Source organism: Monoraphidium neglectum, assembly GCF_000611645.1.
Source record: "Monoraphidium neglectum strain SAG 48.87 unplaced genomic scaffold scaffold01004, whole genome shotgun sequence".
NCBI lineage: Eukaryota > Viridiplantae > Chlorophyta > Chlorophyceae > Sphaeropleales > Selenastraceae > Monoraphidium > Monoraphidium neglectum.
The window spans coordinates 7,414-19,802 of record NW_014012624.1 but is presented as its reverse complement, the minus strand read 5'-3'; the positions used below and the strand labels follow the sequence as shown (position 1 = coordinate 19,802).

Sequence of the window (12,389 nt, the reverse complement as noted above, 5' to 3'; positions counted from 1 at the left end):
ACTCCGCACTCTGCGTCGCTGCCGGCAACAAAAAGTATGTGGACCTCAAGGTTGGCTTTCCCGCTATCCCCGATCACTCTCTAATATGTTGTCGGTGGCTGGATGCAACAGGCTGACTTTCGCAGCCTAAAGCAGCGGCCCGACTTCCAGGCAAAGTTTGGCACAGGACCAACGGAGCCAGAAGAATCGCCGGCTGTTTCAGAATGGAAGGCGGCCCGTGAGCAGAGGCGCAAAGCTGCCCAAGACCAGGGCGGCGGCAGCGTGGGCGGCGGAGGCACTTGATGACGTCAGCAGCTGCGCAGTGGCGGTTGCCCTTGTGCGTTTCGTATGCCATGTCCTTTGACGGGCAGGATCCCCCGCCCCTTGCCGCCCTCCCTCGACTTAGCAGTTGACCTTGCTGCTCCTTTAGGTAGAGCTGCTGCGACGCACAACGCTGCTTCAGGAGCGACCCGAAGCTCTGTTGATCGCCATCATGTAAACCGAATGCATTGCGTTTGTGGACTCTGTTGTGGATATGGGCGCTTAAAACTGAGCAATTCTGCAGCAAAGGCATGAAGGAATAGCTACAGGACACCGTCGAACGATCTAAATTGGTGCGTCCTGCACAAATAGATGAAATTGGGGTGTTAAACATGCAGGTCCCATTCTCAGAAGCTTCATCCGCCGCTTATGCTTATGCTTTCACTGCCGCTCAGGCTGGCGCAGCTGACGCCGTCGCTGCCGCTGCTACTGCTGCCGCTGCTGCCGCTGCTGCCGCTGCTGCCGCTGCTGCCGCTGCTGCCGCTGCTGCTCATCATGTCACCACCACTGCTCGGCGGCGCCACCCACCCCTTCCAGGCCTGCTGCGGCTCCCTCAACGCAGCGGCTGGCCGCTCGTCAGCGCCAAGGGCCGGGGGCTGCAGCCTATCTGGCTCCAAATAGCCGCGGGCTATGAGCGTCTCGATCATGATGGCTGGCTCTTTCTGTCGCCATGGGTTGGGAGGGGCCGGGGCGGGAGGGGGCAGGCGGGCGAAGTACTGTGAAAACCAGCGGTCCATGGTGGGGTTGGCAATGCAGGACAGACCAGCAGCTCAATGGAAAGCCGGGCACCGCACGGTTTGCAGCAGGGGAAGGCAGGCAACCTTGAGTGCAACCACTGGCGACGACCCGAGGTGTGCCCGGCGAGCTGCGGGACGCGGTGCTGCACTTCAGTGCGGCGCACTCTCGCAGCCTCTGGCTGGCGCCGTCGGTGTGAGGCGGCCAAGCTGAAGTCCCCGCCTCCCTCAATATCAGGAGCTGACCCCAGCCATCATGATCGCTCAGCAACGGCAGGTATTGCAACCAGGGGCCACCCACCACGCCCCTGATGAGGTACTCAGCCAGCAGCGCCTCCCTCTCACGCTCCCCCAGGTCGCCCTGCCGCCCCAGCCGCCGCGTCCGCTGCTGCTGAGCCTCCCACTGCGCGCATGTTTGTAATGCGATGGCATGATCGTGCGTGGGTTTTGCGGTCTGCCCAGGAAAGCAGCAGAGCCACAGTAACCACCCAGACGACTGGGGCACGGGCAGTCGAAACCCCCTCCCAGCGCAAGTCATGAGCGTGCTTGGAACACCCACAAGCACGGCGCAGGCCGTGCCGCACCATGATGAGGGCCGCCGCCACGCTGACATTGAAGCTCTCCACAAAGCCTTGAGATCGAGGGCGGAGGGTGCAGAGCGCGTCGCTGATTCGAGCAGCCGCGCGTGTGCGGGCGTGCCAGGCTCCAGCCCAGCAGCCGGCCTTGGCTGTCCTTTCAGGCCTCGCCCAATGGAGGTTCAGCAACCCGGGCTGTACACAATCACAGCGGCCATTCCCGCGCCTTACCGCGGCATCACGCAGCCCCTGATCCGCCATGTCTACTGCCTCTTGTCCGCGTTCTTGTCATGCGGCTGACACGCCCAGCTGTATTTCGTACGACTTCCGCCGATGCTGCCCCACTGCCGCACCCGATCCGCGCTGTCACCTGTCATGGGGATGGACACCACCGCGTCTGACAGGTCGATCGCCGCCTGGGTGACGCCCTCCCGCTCGTTCCCCACCACAAACGCGGTCGGCCGCGTCCAGTCCACCTCCTGCATGCGGTCGCGTTTTGGTCACGATGGGAAGCACGCGTGCACATGGTTGGCTTTTGGGTGGGTGGGGGGCGCAGGAGCTGCAAAATGTGATGGGGGCGCAGGCGCTGCCCTTGCCACGGCCAGCCTGGACGTCCCAACGCTCGACCCGTCGCGGTTACCATGCCGCTGTTGTTTGCGACTGGCTCATCGCTTCCAGGCCTGCACGCCTAGGCATGGGCACGTGCCCGGCGGCGCGCTCAACCCAACCTTGCGGCCGAGGGCACCGACCCTATGTCCAGTGAGCGTGTACGCTTTCGGCGCCCCGCGTCTGAAAGGCCCAGGGCCGACGGCGACTGCCGGCCTGTGAAGCCCAGCGCATCCGCGCTCCCGCCGCACCCCTAAGCCCTGGCCCTTGACGCGCGCTCGAGCGCCTCCCTCTGCCTGCTCACGCCCGTCGTGTGTGCCTCATACGCCGGACACGCAACACGCACACGCACACGCACACGCACACGCACACCCTCGCCACCACCGCCACCCCACACAACCACTCCCACACACACCACCCCCACACAACCACTCCCAAACACACATACACCCATCCTCCCACCCACACACTGCCTCCCCTCCCTCCTCTCCCTCTTTCTCACACACACACACACAGGCACACACACAGACTCATGCACACAAACGCGCGCTCATGCACCTGGATGGGTATCGACTTCGCATTCAGATAAGTGGTGACCACCTGGTACCCCGCCTTCTTCAGCCCCCTCAGGCAGTCCGCGGTGGAAGTCCAGACCTTCACGTCCAGCCACTTTTCAGACCCGGCGGTGGTGCGCTGCGAGTGCTTGTACCTGGTACCGTTCACGACGCAGTGCATGGCGCCCAGGCCAAGGGCTGGGGAAGGCAGGGGGGCGGGGAGGGGATTGGGCGCTGGGGCCGGTGAGAAGCAGCACTCTTGCCCAGTGTCGCACTCGGCAGCTGTTGGGGCATCCGCGCCTGAGACGCTTTCATCCCTGTTCTAGTCCAAAGCGGCTCCCAGAGCCGCCGTTGCGCAGCTGCAGACTGCACTTGTCGGCCGCAGGCGGCACGCGCGTGCGGACGCATAAGGCACAGCACCCCCGGCTGGCTGGCACAAGGAAAGAGCCCTGCGGCGCCTCTCAGCGCGCACGGCCGGAGACCGCTAGTAGCCAGGCCCGCATTGCCCGGAAGCGCCGCACCGTCTGCTGAGCGGCAGACCGCGGACATGTTGCCGACGTCGTGCAGCGCCTCCAGGACGGGGATGACGTCATAGCAGCGGTCCCTGGCCACCTGCTGCAGCCGCGCCAGGCGCTCCGGAGACACCTGCGGTGGCGGCGGGCGGAGTTTCTATCTCCGGCTGCTTTAACAGCTGGCGCTTGCGACCGAGAGCAGCGTTTGCCCGCAGCTGCTGTGCTTTCGAGGGCGACTGGCAGCCTGGTCTGCGCTTGGACGGGTGTGACCGCTATACAGGACCCCACCCACTGCTCAAACATCCTGCCCGCTGCGCTGCCTCTCTGCAACAGCCATAACACACAGCCTGCCCCCCCAAATCCCCAAAGGCCGCCTCCACCCGCCTGTCCAGACAGCAGCCTGATGATTTCTTCCGCAGTCAGCACTCGGCCGCCAGGCCCTGGGAACGAACCCGTGTGCGGAAAGACGAGGCGTGCGTGCCGCATGCCCTCGTGGGGCGTGGCTGCCTGCAAGGGTGGCCGGCGCGCGCGGCAGAGCACATGCGGCAATACGAAATGGGTGCCTTGTCTCTCCAAGGGCGAGGTTGGGCGACCGCTGGCATAGCAGCGCGTACGGGCATCATGGAGGGGTGCGCTATGTGGAGTATATTACTTGGACCCCTCTTGCGCAAATTTAACGGACTTTGCTGCAAAGGGCGCCACTCACCTGGTCCAAATCGGCAGGCGGCGGCGCCGCAGTCGCACGCTGCGCCGCGGCAGCCATTGACGGCACCTCCCGGACTGTGAGCCAGCTCGGCGCTGCCAGGTTGTGCCGAGAGCGCCATGCCGTAAAAGTTGCATGCTTCATCGCGGGCCATCGAAGCTTTGCCGCTGATGAGGCTGACGAGGTGCCTGCGGCCAGCATTTCTTGCTGCGCAGCAAATGCGAGGTGACAACAGCGTATATTATATATTCTTATCGCCATGCGGTGACTCTTTGGCCCTGCATTGAATACCATTCTCGGTTGACTGCACACCGGCGTCACCTGTGGTCTGTGCAAGTGTGAAAGTGGGTTTGATTGCACCCCTTGGTGGTGTGGCTTTGACGAGCAGCTTGATAAGTGCAACACATCGCTTGTTGACCCCATCGCACACTTCATGGGCAGTAGCTGCCACGCCCCGCAGAGCACCCGGCACACCAATCCACCTCACATACGCCCGCTCAGCTTTGACCCGTGCACGTGCTGCCGCAGCGGGGATCCTGCAGCCCCACTTTTCCTGTCTTGCTCTGGATTGCAACAATCAGACAGAGAGATTCCAAAAGGTGCAGCGAGGGATGCCATGATTTTCCAATCGACAATCGCCAAGAATGCAGGACAGTGTTCGAAAGGGTTGCAAGTGAGTGATGCCACAAAGGAAACTCAGTACTGCTCCTTGAGCTGTACAACAAGTTGCATCGCCTTTGAAAGACGCCAGAATGAGCTGCGTCCATCTGTGCACCTGAAACCTGGCCCAGCTGTCAAGCAAAGACGCGTTGCGGATCATGACAGAGGCACAGCTGCTGTGCAACCGTTGCAGGCAGCTCAACTGCGGTAAAACCGCCTGATTGCCAACTGTGACAAAGGGCCCATGTGCAAATTTAGCCTCGTCTTTTGCTGGATCACTTACTTTGAGCCTCTTCTTTGTGCCCACTGATCCTGGAAATTAGTCGATGTGTCCTGCACTGCACTGTAATTTCCACCATGCAAGCCCAGGCAACAAGCCGCAGCAGATATCTCTGGCGTGACCTTGAATCTTGCAGCCATCGAAAGAAGCGTTACGACACACAGTGGTCAAGCGGATATGTGGCTATACCGCCTCAGTGGCTTGACACTGGGTGGCCAGGCACTGCTGAACATCTGCACTTCGCAGGCAGGCCGCACACGTACGCATTGTATTGGCATGCCCTACATGGTGTACAGCGCGCCATGCACACCCACGCAACCCCTACCTTCTCTGCCTGTGGAACCACAGAGTTCTACTCAAGGATTCCAATCATACCCGCCAAACGACACACATTGCATTCAATCGAAATCAAAGTCCTCCTCCATGGCCTCGTGCTGCTCCTGCACGGTCCCGCCCATGCCCATGCCTGTTCCCACCCCAAGCGCTGCAGCCGCCGCGGCTGCGGCTGCCCGCTGCGCTGCCTCGACTGCGCGCTCTGCGCCCTTGAACGCCGCCGCCACCCCCTCCAAATCGGCCCGCAGCTGGGCCAGCCTGCTGTGCGGCCCCTGCTCCCCCTGCGCCATTGCATCGGCAGGCATGAGCACCGCAAGGGCCTGCGCGGGCGCCTTGGCTTCTAGCTCTTGCAGCATGCCCGCCAGGTGCTGCATCACCAAGGCCCCCCAGGCGCCCGCGAGCCTCAGGCGTTGCAATAGCTCTGCGCGCCGGCCTGGGGCGATCTGGGAACCGTCGGGGACACCGCCGCTGCTTACTGCACCCACGCCGCCCGTGCCGCTGGCGCCGGCCGCGCCGCCCTCGCCGCCCGCACCCGCGCCGCCCGCGCCGGCCCTGCTGCCCGCGCCGTTTTTCTCATCTCGCTCCGCCTCCCTGGCGGCGCGCCACTCGTCAACCTCCTCATCCTCTGCCTCAGGGTCGCCGCCCCTCAGCCTGATCCTCAGGTCAATAAGCTCACCCGATCGAGGCGCCGGCTCGACAGCAGTCGCGGCGCGGGACATCTCATTGGCATAAAGGAGCAGCGCGCGCGTCGGGCGCATGAGGGCCCGCGCGGCGTCCCCCGCGCTGCTGCCGCGCAGCAGGCCTGTCGCTGGTGTCTCGAGGAATCTGAAAACAACACCAAACATCGGCTCCACTGCAGGGATAGGCATGCGCAGGAATGTGCAAGCACGGTGAGCCACAGGAAATTTTCCTGGAGGTTACTTGCGAGTTTGAGTACAGACAGCTGGACGTGCCACAATTGCGACCAGCAGAGGTAGATGGACCAGTGCAAACAGCATGTTGCTGTGCGGCGGCTCACCGTGCTCGGCGGCCCCTAGCCGTATCAGGGCCCCAAGTCCAGGGATGTCTTCCAGGATGTACGTGAGCGTTCTTATTGAATGCTGGGCGCTTTGCAGGCCCAGCGTGACGCCCTCACGGAGCACTTGCAGGCACTGGCAGGAGGCAGCGTCGTCGTCAGCCGGCGGCCGTGCCCCGTGCATGGACAGCGTACTGCTGGCATCGTTCGCACGTGAAAGCGCGTAGAAGGTTCTCTCATAGTCAATCGGCTGCTGGGGCCGCATCTTGTTGTGGGAACCAGTCGGAATGATCTCGACAAGCCCTCGACACGGTACCTGTAGCTTGAGAAGGCAGTCGCCAAATTTCATATCAATTGGATGTATCTCTTACTTCCACGAAGACATGAGCCTGCATTAAACCCCGTAGAGGCCGTACGGTTCTGTGCAGCCCCTGTCAGCCTCGGGCGCTCAGTTCAGTTGATCTGTGGATTACAGGTGGTTAGGAAACTTGGGTGATCAATCACCTAACACCTGCTTGGCCAAGATAAAGTCAGTTAGCCCCAGAAAATGTCATACTGGTCACAAAGCATGCAGGCATTCAGCTCAGACATTGACACAAGCTCCTGCAACGGCCATAACAAGGGAGGAACGATACACCTTGCTGCCAGCATAATTTCCTAACAGACAGAAACCTCACGCATGTCATCATACGACCTGACACACATCTGATGTTGCCACTGATGCCGCACCTGCCCCTGCCTCCACCTGATCTGCTACCGTTGACGCGTCTGCAGCTGCCGTTCACTGCGTCCCGTCAGGCGGCACGACTGTCACCCCTAGCGCCGCCGCCGGCGCCACCGCCGGCGCTGCCGCCAGCTGCCTCTCAGCATCCGCAAGTGCGGCTCGCAGGCGCTTGCATGCGGCAGACATGCTGCACCGCTTAAGCCTCTCAGCTTCCAAGCACATGTATGCCACAGATGACAGCGCAAGGAAGGCCGCGTGCGCCGCGGCCCGCGCACTAGGGTTGGTGGGGCTCCAGGCGCGGTCGCACTTGAACAGGGCGCCACCTGGGGTGCTGCTACTGGCCGCAATTGCCTGCCGCCACACCTGCACCAGCTCCTGTCGCTTCCCAGGGTCGGCGAGGCTGGCAGGCTCGGACACGGCGGCCACGGGGAACGGCCCGCCAGCGGCCGCAGCCGCTGCAGCGGCCCCGGACTGCGCGCTACCGCCGCCGCCGCCACCGCCACTGCCGCTGCTACCACCACCGCCGCCGCCGCCGCCGCCGCCGGCCTCCTTGGCACCCACGTCTGGACCAGCAGCCCCACCCGCCGCAGCAGCCAGCAGCTGCGCTGGATCCGCCGCCGCCTGCCCTTGCCCGTGCCCAGCCGGGGCTGCTGCGGCCGGCGCGTTGCCCAGCACTGCTGCGGCCTGGACGGCTGGCATCGTTGCGGGCAGGCCTGTCATCAGCCGCAGGATAATCACGCCAACGGCATACACATCCGCCTTGACGTGCACGCTGCTGTCAGATGCGTACGCTGCGCAAACATTGATGGTGGCGGCGACTTTAATGAGCCACACGTGCAAAGGACATGCGCAAATGGAACTACGCTTTGTACGCCGCAACAACCCAGCCTTGGTGGGACCGCCTCACCAGGACGCGTTGCTCACCAGCAGCCGCTTTGCCGACGAGCAGCAAGGCGCGCCTTGCGCCTCCGTCACCCCCCCCCCAAAAACAAAACCACCTTGGGCTGGCTGGATGGTGAAATCGTAAAGTGGCCATTACAAGCATCAAACAATCGCCCCCAGCGCCCCCCTCTGAAATGCCGCTCACTGGGGCACATGTAGCCGTACGTCCCCATGAGGTGGTTGGTGCGGTAGCTGCTGGCATCAACCTGGCGGTTGGGCGCGTTCTGGATGTCCCTCGAGCAGCCAAAGTCAATCAGGGTGACCTTGGGCTGCGGCTGCAGCTGCACCATCACGTTCCCTGAAGATGCCAAGGGAGTGTGCAGGTCGGCTTGTGTGCCCTTGCTTGTGTGGATCGGCTCTTACGCGCACACACGCGCATGTGTGTGTGCATGTGCATGTGTGTGTGTGTGTGTGCACGCGCGCGCGTGCGCGCGCGCATGCGTTCGTGCGTGCAATACAAGGGAGTGACAATGAATGACACTGCGACATGGCCTATTACACGAGACAATACCCCACAAGAGGCATTCACCAGATGAGTCCTAAGAAACTCAGGTAAAGATAACTGACCTGCTGCAATGTCCATGTGGGCAACGCCCTGGGCGTGCAGCTCCTCCAGCGCCTCAGCCAGCAGCAGCGCCACCCTCACGCGCCCCAGCCATGGGAACGCCCGCGCCGCCGCCAGCGCTGCGGCCTTCCACTCCGCCGCCTCCTCGGGCGCCGCGCCCGCCGGCGGCCGCGGCGGCGGGGCGCAGCGGCCCAGCAGCTCGCCCAGCGACTCACCGGGCGCGCGCGGGAACAGCAGCGCGCAGCGCTCCGGACAGATCGCGACCAGCTGCTCAAACGAGTCGCTATAAGGCAGGTCCGCCAGCACGCGCACGAGGCGCACGCACGCATCCCAAGGGTCTACGTCCCTGGCACTGCCCGGCGGTGCGGCCTTCAGGGCCTGCGGGTTCTGCATTTGCAGAGGGGACAAGACCCAGGGGACCACTGGAATGGGGACCTTGATGACTACTGCTTCGCCCAGGACCGGGCCGGCTGGCAAATAAACCCGCATCTGCCCGCCGTCCACCACACCGCCGCCGGGTGTGGACGCAGACGCTAGGGCCTCGTCGACGTCGGCTGGGTGGGCGCGCTGGAGCATGCCACCGCGCCGGCCGCGGGCGAAGCTGCCGGTCAGCGTGCCTGCCGGCGGGTGAGGTATCAATCGTCAGCGCTGCCAACACAGCCGCAACGCTTGGTTGTGCAAACATGCTCATGCGACCTCAATGTGCGTGTGCGCACGCTCTGGAAGGCTTGCAACCGTGCACAGTCAAGCATGTGCGCATGCTCAATGTTAGCCCCACCTCGCACAGGTGGCGGAAGGCGGATGTCCATGTCGGCGAGGCGCGGCTCCAGCATCTCCCGAAACTTGTGCAACACGGCGTGCACGAAGTCTTGCTCTTGCTGCTGCTGCTGCTGCTGCCGCTGCTGCTGCTGCTGCTGCTCCTGCTGCTGCTGCTGCTGCTGCTGCTCCTGCTGCTCCTCTTGCTGGCGGCTGGGCGCTGGCGACGGCGACGCGGGCGCAGGCCGGGGTGGCGTCGGCGACCGTGGCGCTGGCGTCGGCTGCTTGGGGCCGAGGAGCTGCGCTCTCTCCATACGGTGCGAAACTCCAACAGCTGCCCGCACCCCCAGCGCATGTGTGTGCGCTTCCATGTCTCGCTGCTGCCCCTGCGTCGCCCCTTGATCTGCAGGGTGCTTGTGTTTCTTAGGTCCTGGCTCCTGCTCCTGCTCCTGCTCCTGCTCCTGCTCCTGCTCCTGCTCCTGCTCCTGCACCTGCTCCCGCTCCCGCTCCCGCTCCCGCTCCCGCTCCCGCTCCCGCTCCCGCTCCCGCTCCCGCTCCCGCTCCTGCTCCTGCTCCTGCTCCGGCTGCTCCTGCTGCTTCTGCTGCTCGTGCTCCTGCTGCTGCTGCTGCTGCTGCTGCTGCTGCTGCTGCTGCTCGTTGCCCCCCAGATGCACCCTGCTCTTTTCCAGAATGCTGCGACTGAAGCCGCGTTTGCGCTTTTTGAGGGCACTGTCTTGCTGCAAAGTTGCCAGTGGGTCGTGGAAGCAAATGGGGTCAGCAGATGCGCTCAAAGGCTATGCGCTCAAAGACTGTGCGCTGCGTTATGCACAAGGGCATGCATGGATGATGAAGCACCGCTGTTGCGTCTATACAAGACACGCAGTCGCTGCCCCAGCAATTCCGCGAACGCACTGTGTCTCGTTGCCAGAACGTCGTGCTGTACGGCTTACCTGTGGCGATGCTAGCTCCTCTGCAGCTGCCTGCTCGTCTGCCGGCACTTCCTGCTCTCCCTCGCCGACACCCAGCGCTGCCTGCAGCGCAGACTGCAGCTCATCTGGCCGCTTTGCCCAGTCTGCCGACACCCGAAGCCGCATGAACACCTCCACATGCTTGCTGCCCGCGCTCACCGCCTGCGTGCACCAAGGCAAGCCGATGTCTGCATTAGTGTCGGCATATTCTTGCACTTTCGTTGCAGCAAGCGTCCATACTGTAGAGGGCGCTTCGTGATCGACCTGCTGGACCTGTACTAGTGCCGAGTCCACTCTACCAGTCGCCCTGCTGCTCACCGGCCCACAGAAGGACTCCGGTAGTCCAAGCCGCACCGCAGCGCCGAGCGCTCCTCGGCACTGCACGTCCAGCTCAGCGCCGCCAAACACTGCCTTCAGGCCCCGGCCAACACCATTGGGGCCGATCTTGCTGGGCAGCTCCAGGGTGCTGAAGTCACCGCCGCAAGCAAGCTGCAGCACTGTAAGGGGTGCCACCCGCAGGACGCCCTCTGCGGCGTTGTAGTGGAAGAGCGGTTTGACGGCTGCGCCGGGCTCTGGCGCGACGCCCGTCGACAGGAACTCCGACAGAGTCTCTATATTAGAGCGTTGTGCGATCCACGGCTGAAGCAGATCTCTGAGCTTGCACTCCACAGTGCGCGTCACGTTCTTCAGGCGCCGCTGCGGCGCGCTGATCGTAGACGTTCCTCCTGCTGCTGCCTCCAGTGCACCCGCAGATTCCATCATGGTCGAAATACGCTGAATCAAGACTCTACATGCGCTCAGGATTGGCGCGAGGGCTGGACGCAAGGAACCAGAGCATGGGCAAGGTGATCAGGTGTGCGTCTTATAATCAAAGGCATGCATATAAACACCGACCATCTTCTTTGTAAAGTCAGGAACATGCGGCATTCAGATCACTTAAAACGGTCAAACTTGAGATGATGAGACTGCTGCCACGTTTACGTACATACTACAGGGGCAGAGGGACGTGTAGAATGATGACCATTGAACGATAAACTGACATCCTCAACACATCCAAGGCTCAGGGCCTTGTTCAGGCCTGCGGCGTGCAAACCCTTGCTTAATGACATTGCTCTTTGCCCTGCACTGCCTGCCCTTGGGCTGCCAGCAGCGCAGCTGGCGCCGCCGTAGCCCTGAGAAGCCAGAAGAGGAAGGGGAACTTGAGAGCTTTATTGAACCAAACACAGGACCACTCCTGCCAGGCGATAAGACGAGCGATCAACCCGCCGCCCCCAGTCAGACCCAACCAAGAATGGAGGAATAGGGCACCCAACAGAAGCGTCCACGGCATACACAACCAAAATTAGCAAGGAGGCAACCACCGCACGACCCAAGCTTAACACTCAAACAAGGCGGGCGGCAGGGCCGTAAGGGCAGCCAGCAGAAGAGGTCAATATGAGGCACAAACACGACGCGCCCGTTCCGACGCCGCCGAGCGCGCCACCGCACGTCGCCAGCACCGCACCGCTGCCATCAGCCGCTCCATCGGGCCGCCCACAGCATGCGGCGGGGCGTCTACGCATCCTGCTTGCCCGTGCTGTAGACGTTCTCGAGCACGGCGCCAGACTTCCGCATGCCGAGTGAGCAAACACAGCGCCGCTTTTATCGCAGCGACACCTCTGCAAATACCGTGTGAGTAGGGCCCCGTCCCCCCCTTCAGCCGCGCCAAGTGGGAGCTGGATAGCGAAGCGTCAGGCACCCTAGCGCGCGCAAGAGCTTGCGCAGAAGGTGCGTCACCGTGGACGCCGAAAGACGGTCAACAACGTGCTGCTGGCCAATTATATGGCGCTTGGTTCTGCTCTGTTGGTGATGTTGTTCACGCAGTTCCGGGTCCCGCTGGTCATTCGCTATGTCTTGATGCTTCCCACCCGCCAGCAGGGCAGGGATGTGGTTGCCCGCGCCCATGGCAATGGTTTTGCCTTCAGCCCCCCTGTTGCAAGAGGTGCCCTGCCCCGTCTCCTTCAACACATTCCCATCACTGTAGACTAAGGAGTCAGCGTCATACGCCAGAAGCTGGGGCTGGTTGAGGGCTTTCTCCAGGGCATGGGTGTCCCCCTCTCCCAGGTGCGTGGGGCGCGGTTTTCCCCTCCTTGTCACGCGCGTTGAGGGCCCCGGACTGTTGG

General features: G+C 63.0%; 3 protein-coding genes across 3 annotated transcripts; all 3 read right to left on the bottom strand.

Annotated features, from left to right (window-relative positions):
• Positions 1–585: 585 nt before the first annotated feature.
• Positions 586–4,044, bottom strand: MNEG_6272 (tRNA guanosine-2'-O-methyltransferase; the record flags this gene model as incomplete). The annotated part of the gene is made up of 7 exons (XM_014045256.1): positions 586–600; positions 1,336–1,437; positions 1,619–1,665; positions 1,980–2,088; positions 2,774–2,967; positions 3,291–3,414; positions 3,988–4,044. 7 exons carry the CDS (start codon positions 4,042–4,044, stop codon positions 586–588), a joined length of 648 nt encoding a protein of 215 aa, XP_013900710.1.
• Positions 4,045–5,322: 1,278 nt separating this feature from the next.
• On the bottom strand, positions 5,323–6,102 carry MNEG_6271 (hypothetical protein; the record flags this gene model as incomplete). Its single annotated transcript, XM_014045255.1, has 1 exon — positions 5,323–6,102. The coding sequence occupies one exon, from the start codon at positions 6,100–6,102 to the stop codon at positions 5,323–5,325; it is 780 nt and encodes a 259-aa protein (XP_013900709.1).
• A 623-nt stretch (positions 6,103–6,725) lies between these two features.
• Positions 6,726–10,986, bottom strand: MNEG_6270 (hypothetical protein; the record flags this gene model as incomplete). Its single annotated transcript, XM_014045254.1, has 7 exons — positions 6,726–6,734; positions 7,360–7,787; positions 8,084–8,236; positions 8,506–9,120; positions 9,282–9,996; positions 10,210–10,389; positions 10,582–10,986. The coding sequence occupies 7 exons, from the start codon at positions 10,984–10,986 to the stop codon at positions 6,726–6,728; spliced, it is 2,505 nt and encodes an 834-aa protein (XP_013900708.1).
• Positions 10,987–12,389: the final 1,403 nt, after the last annotated feature.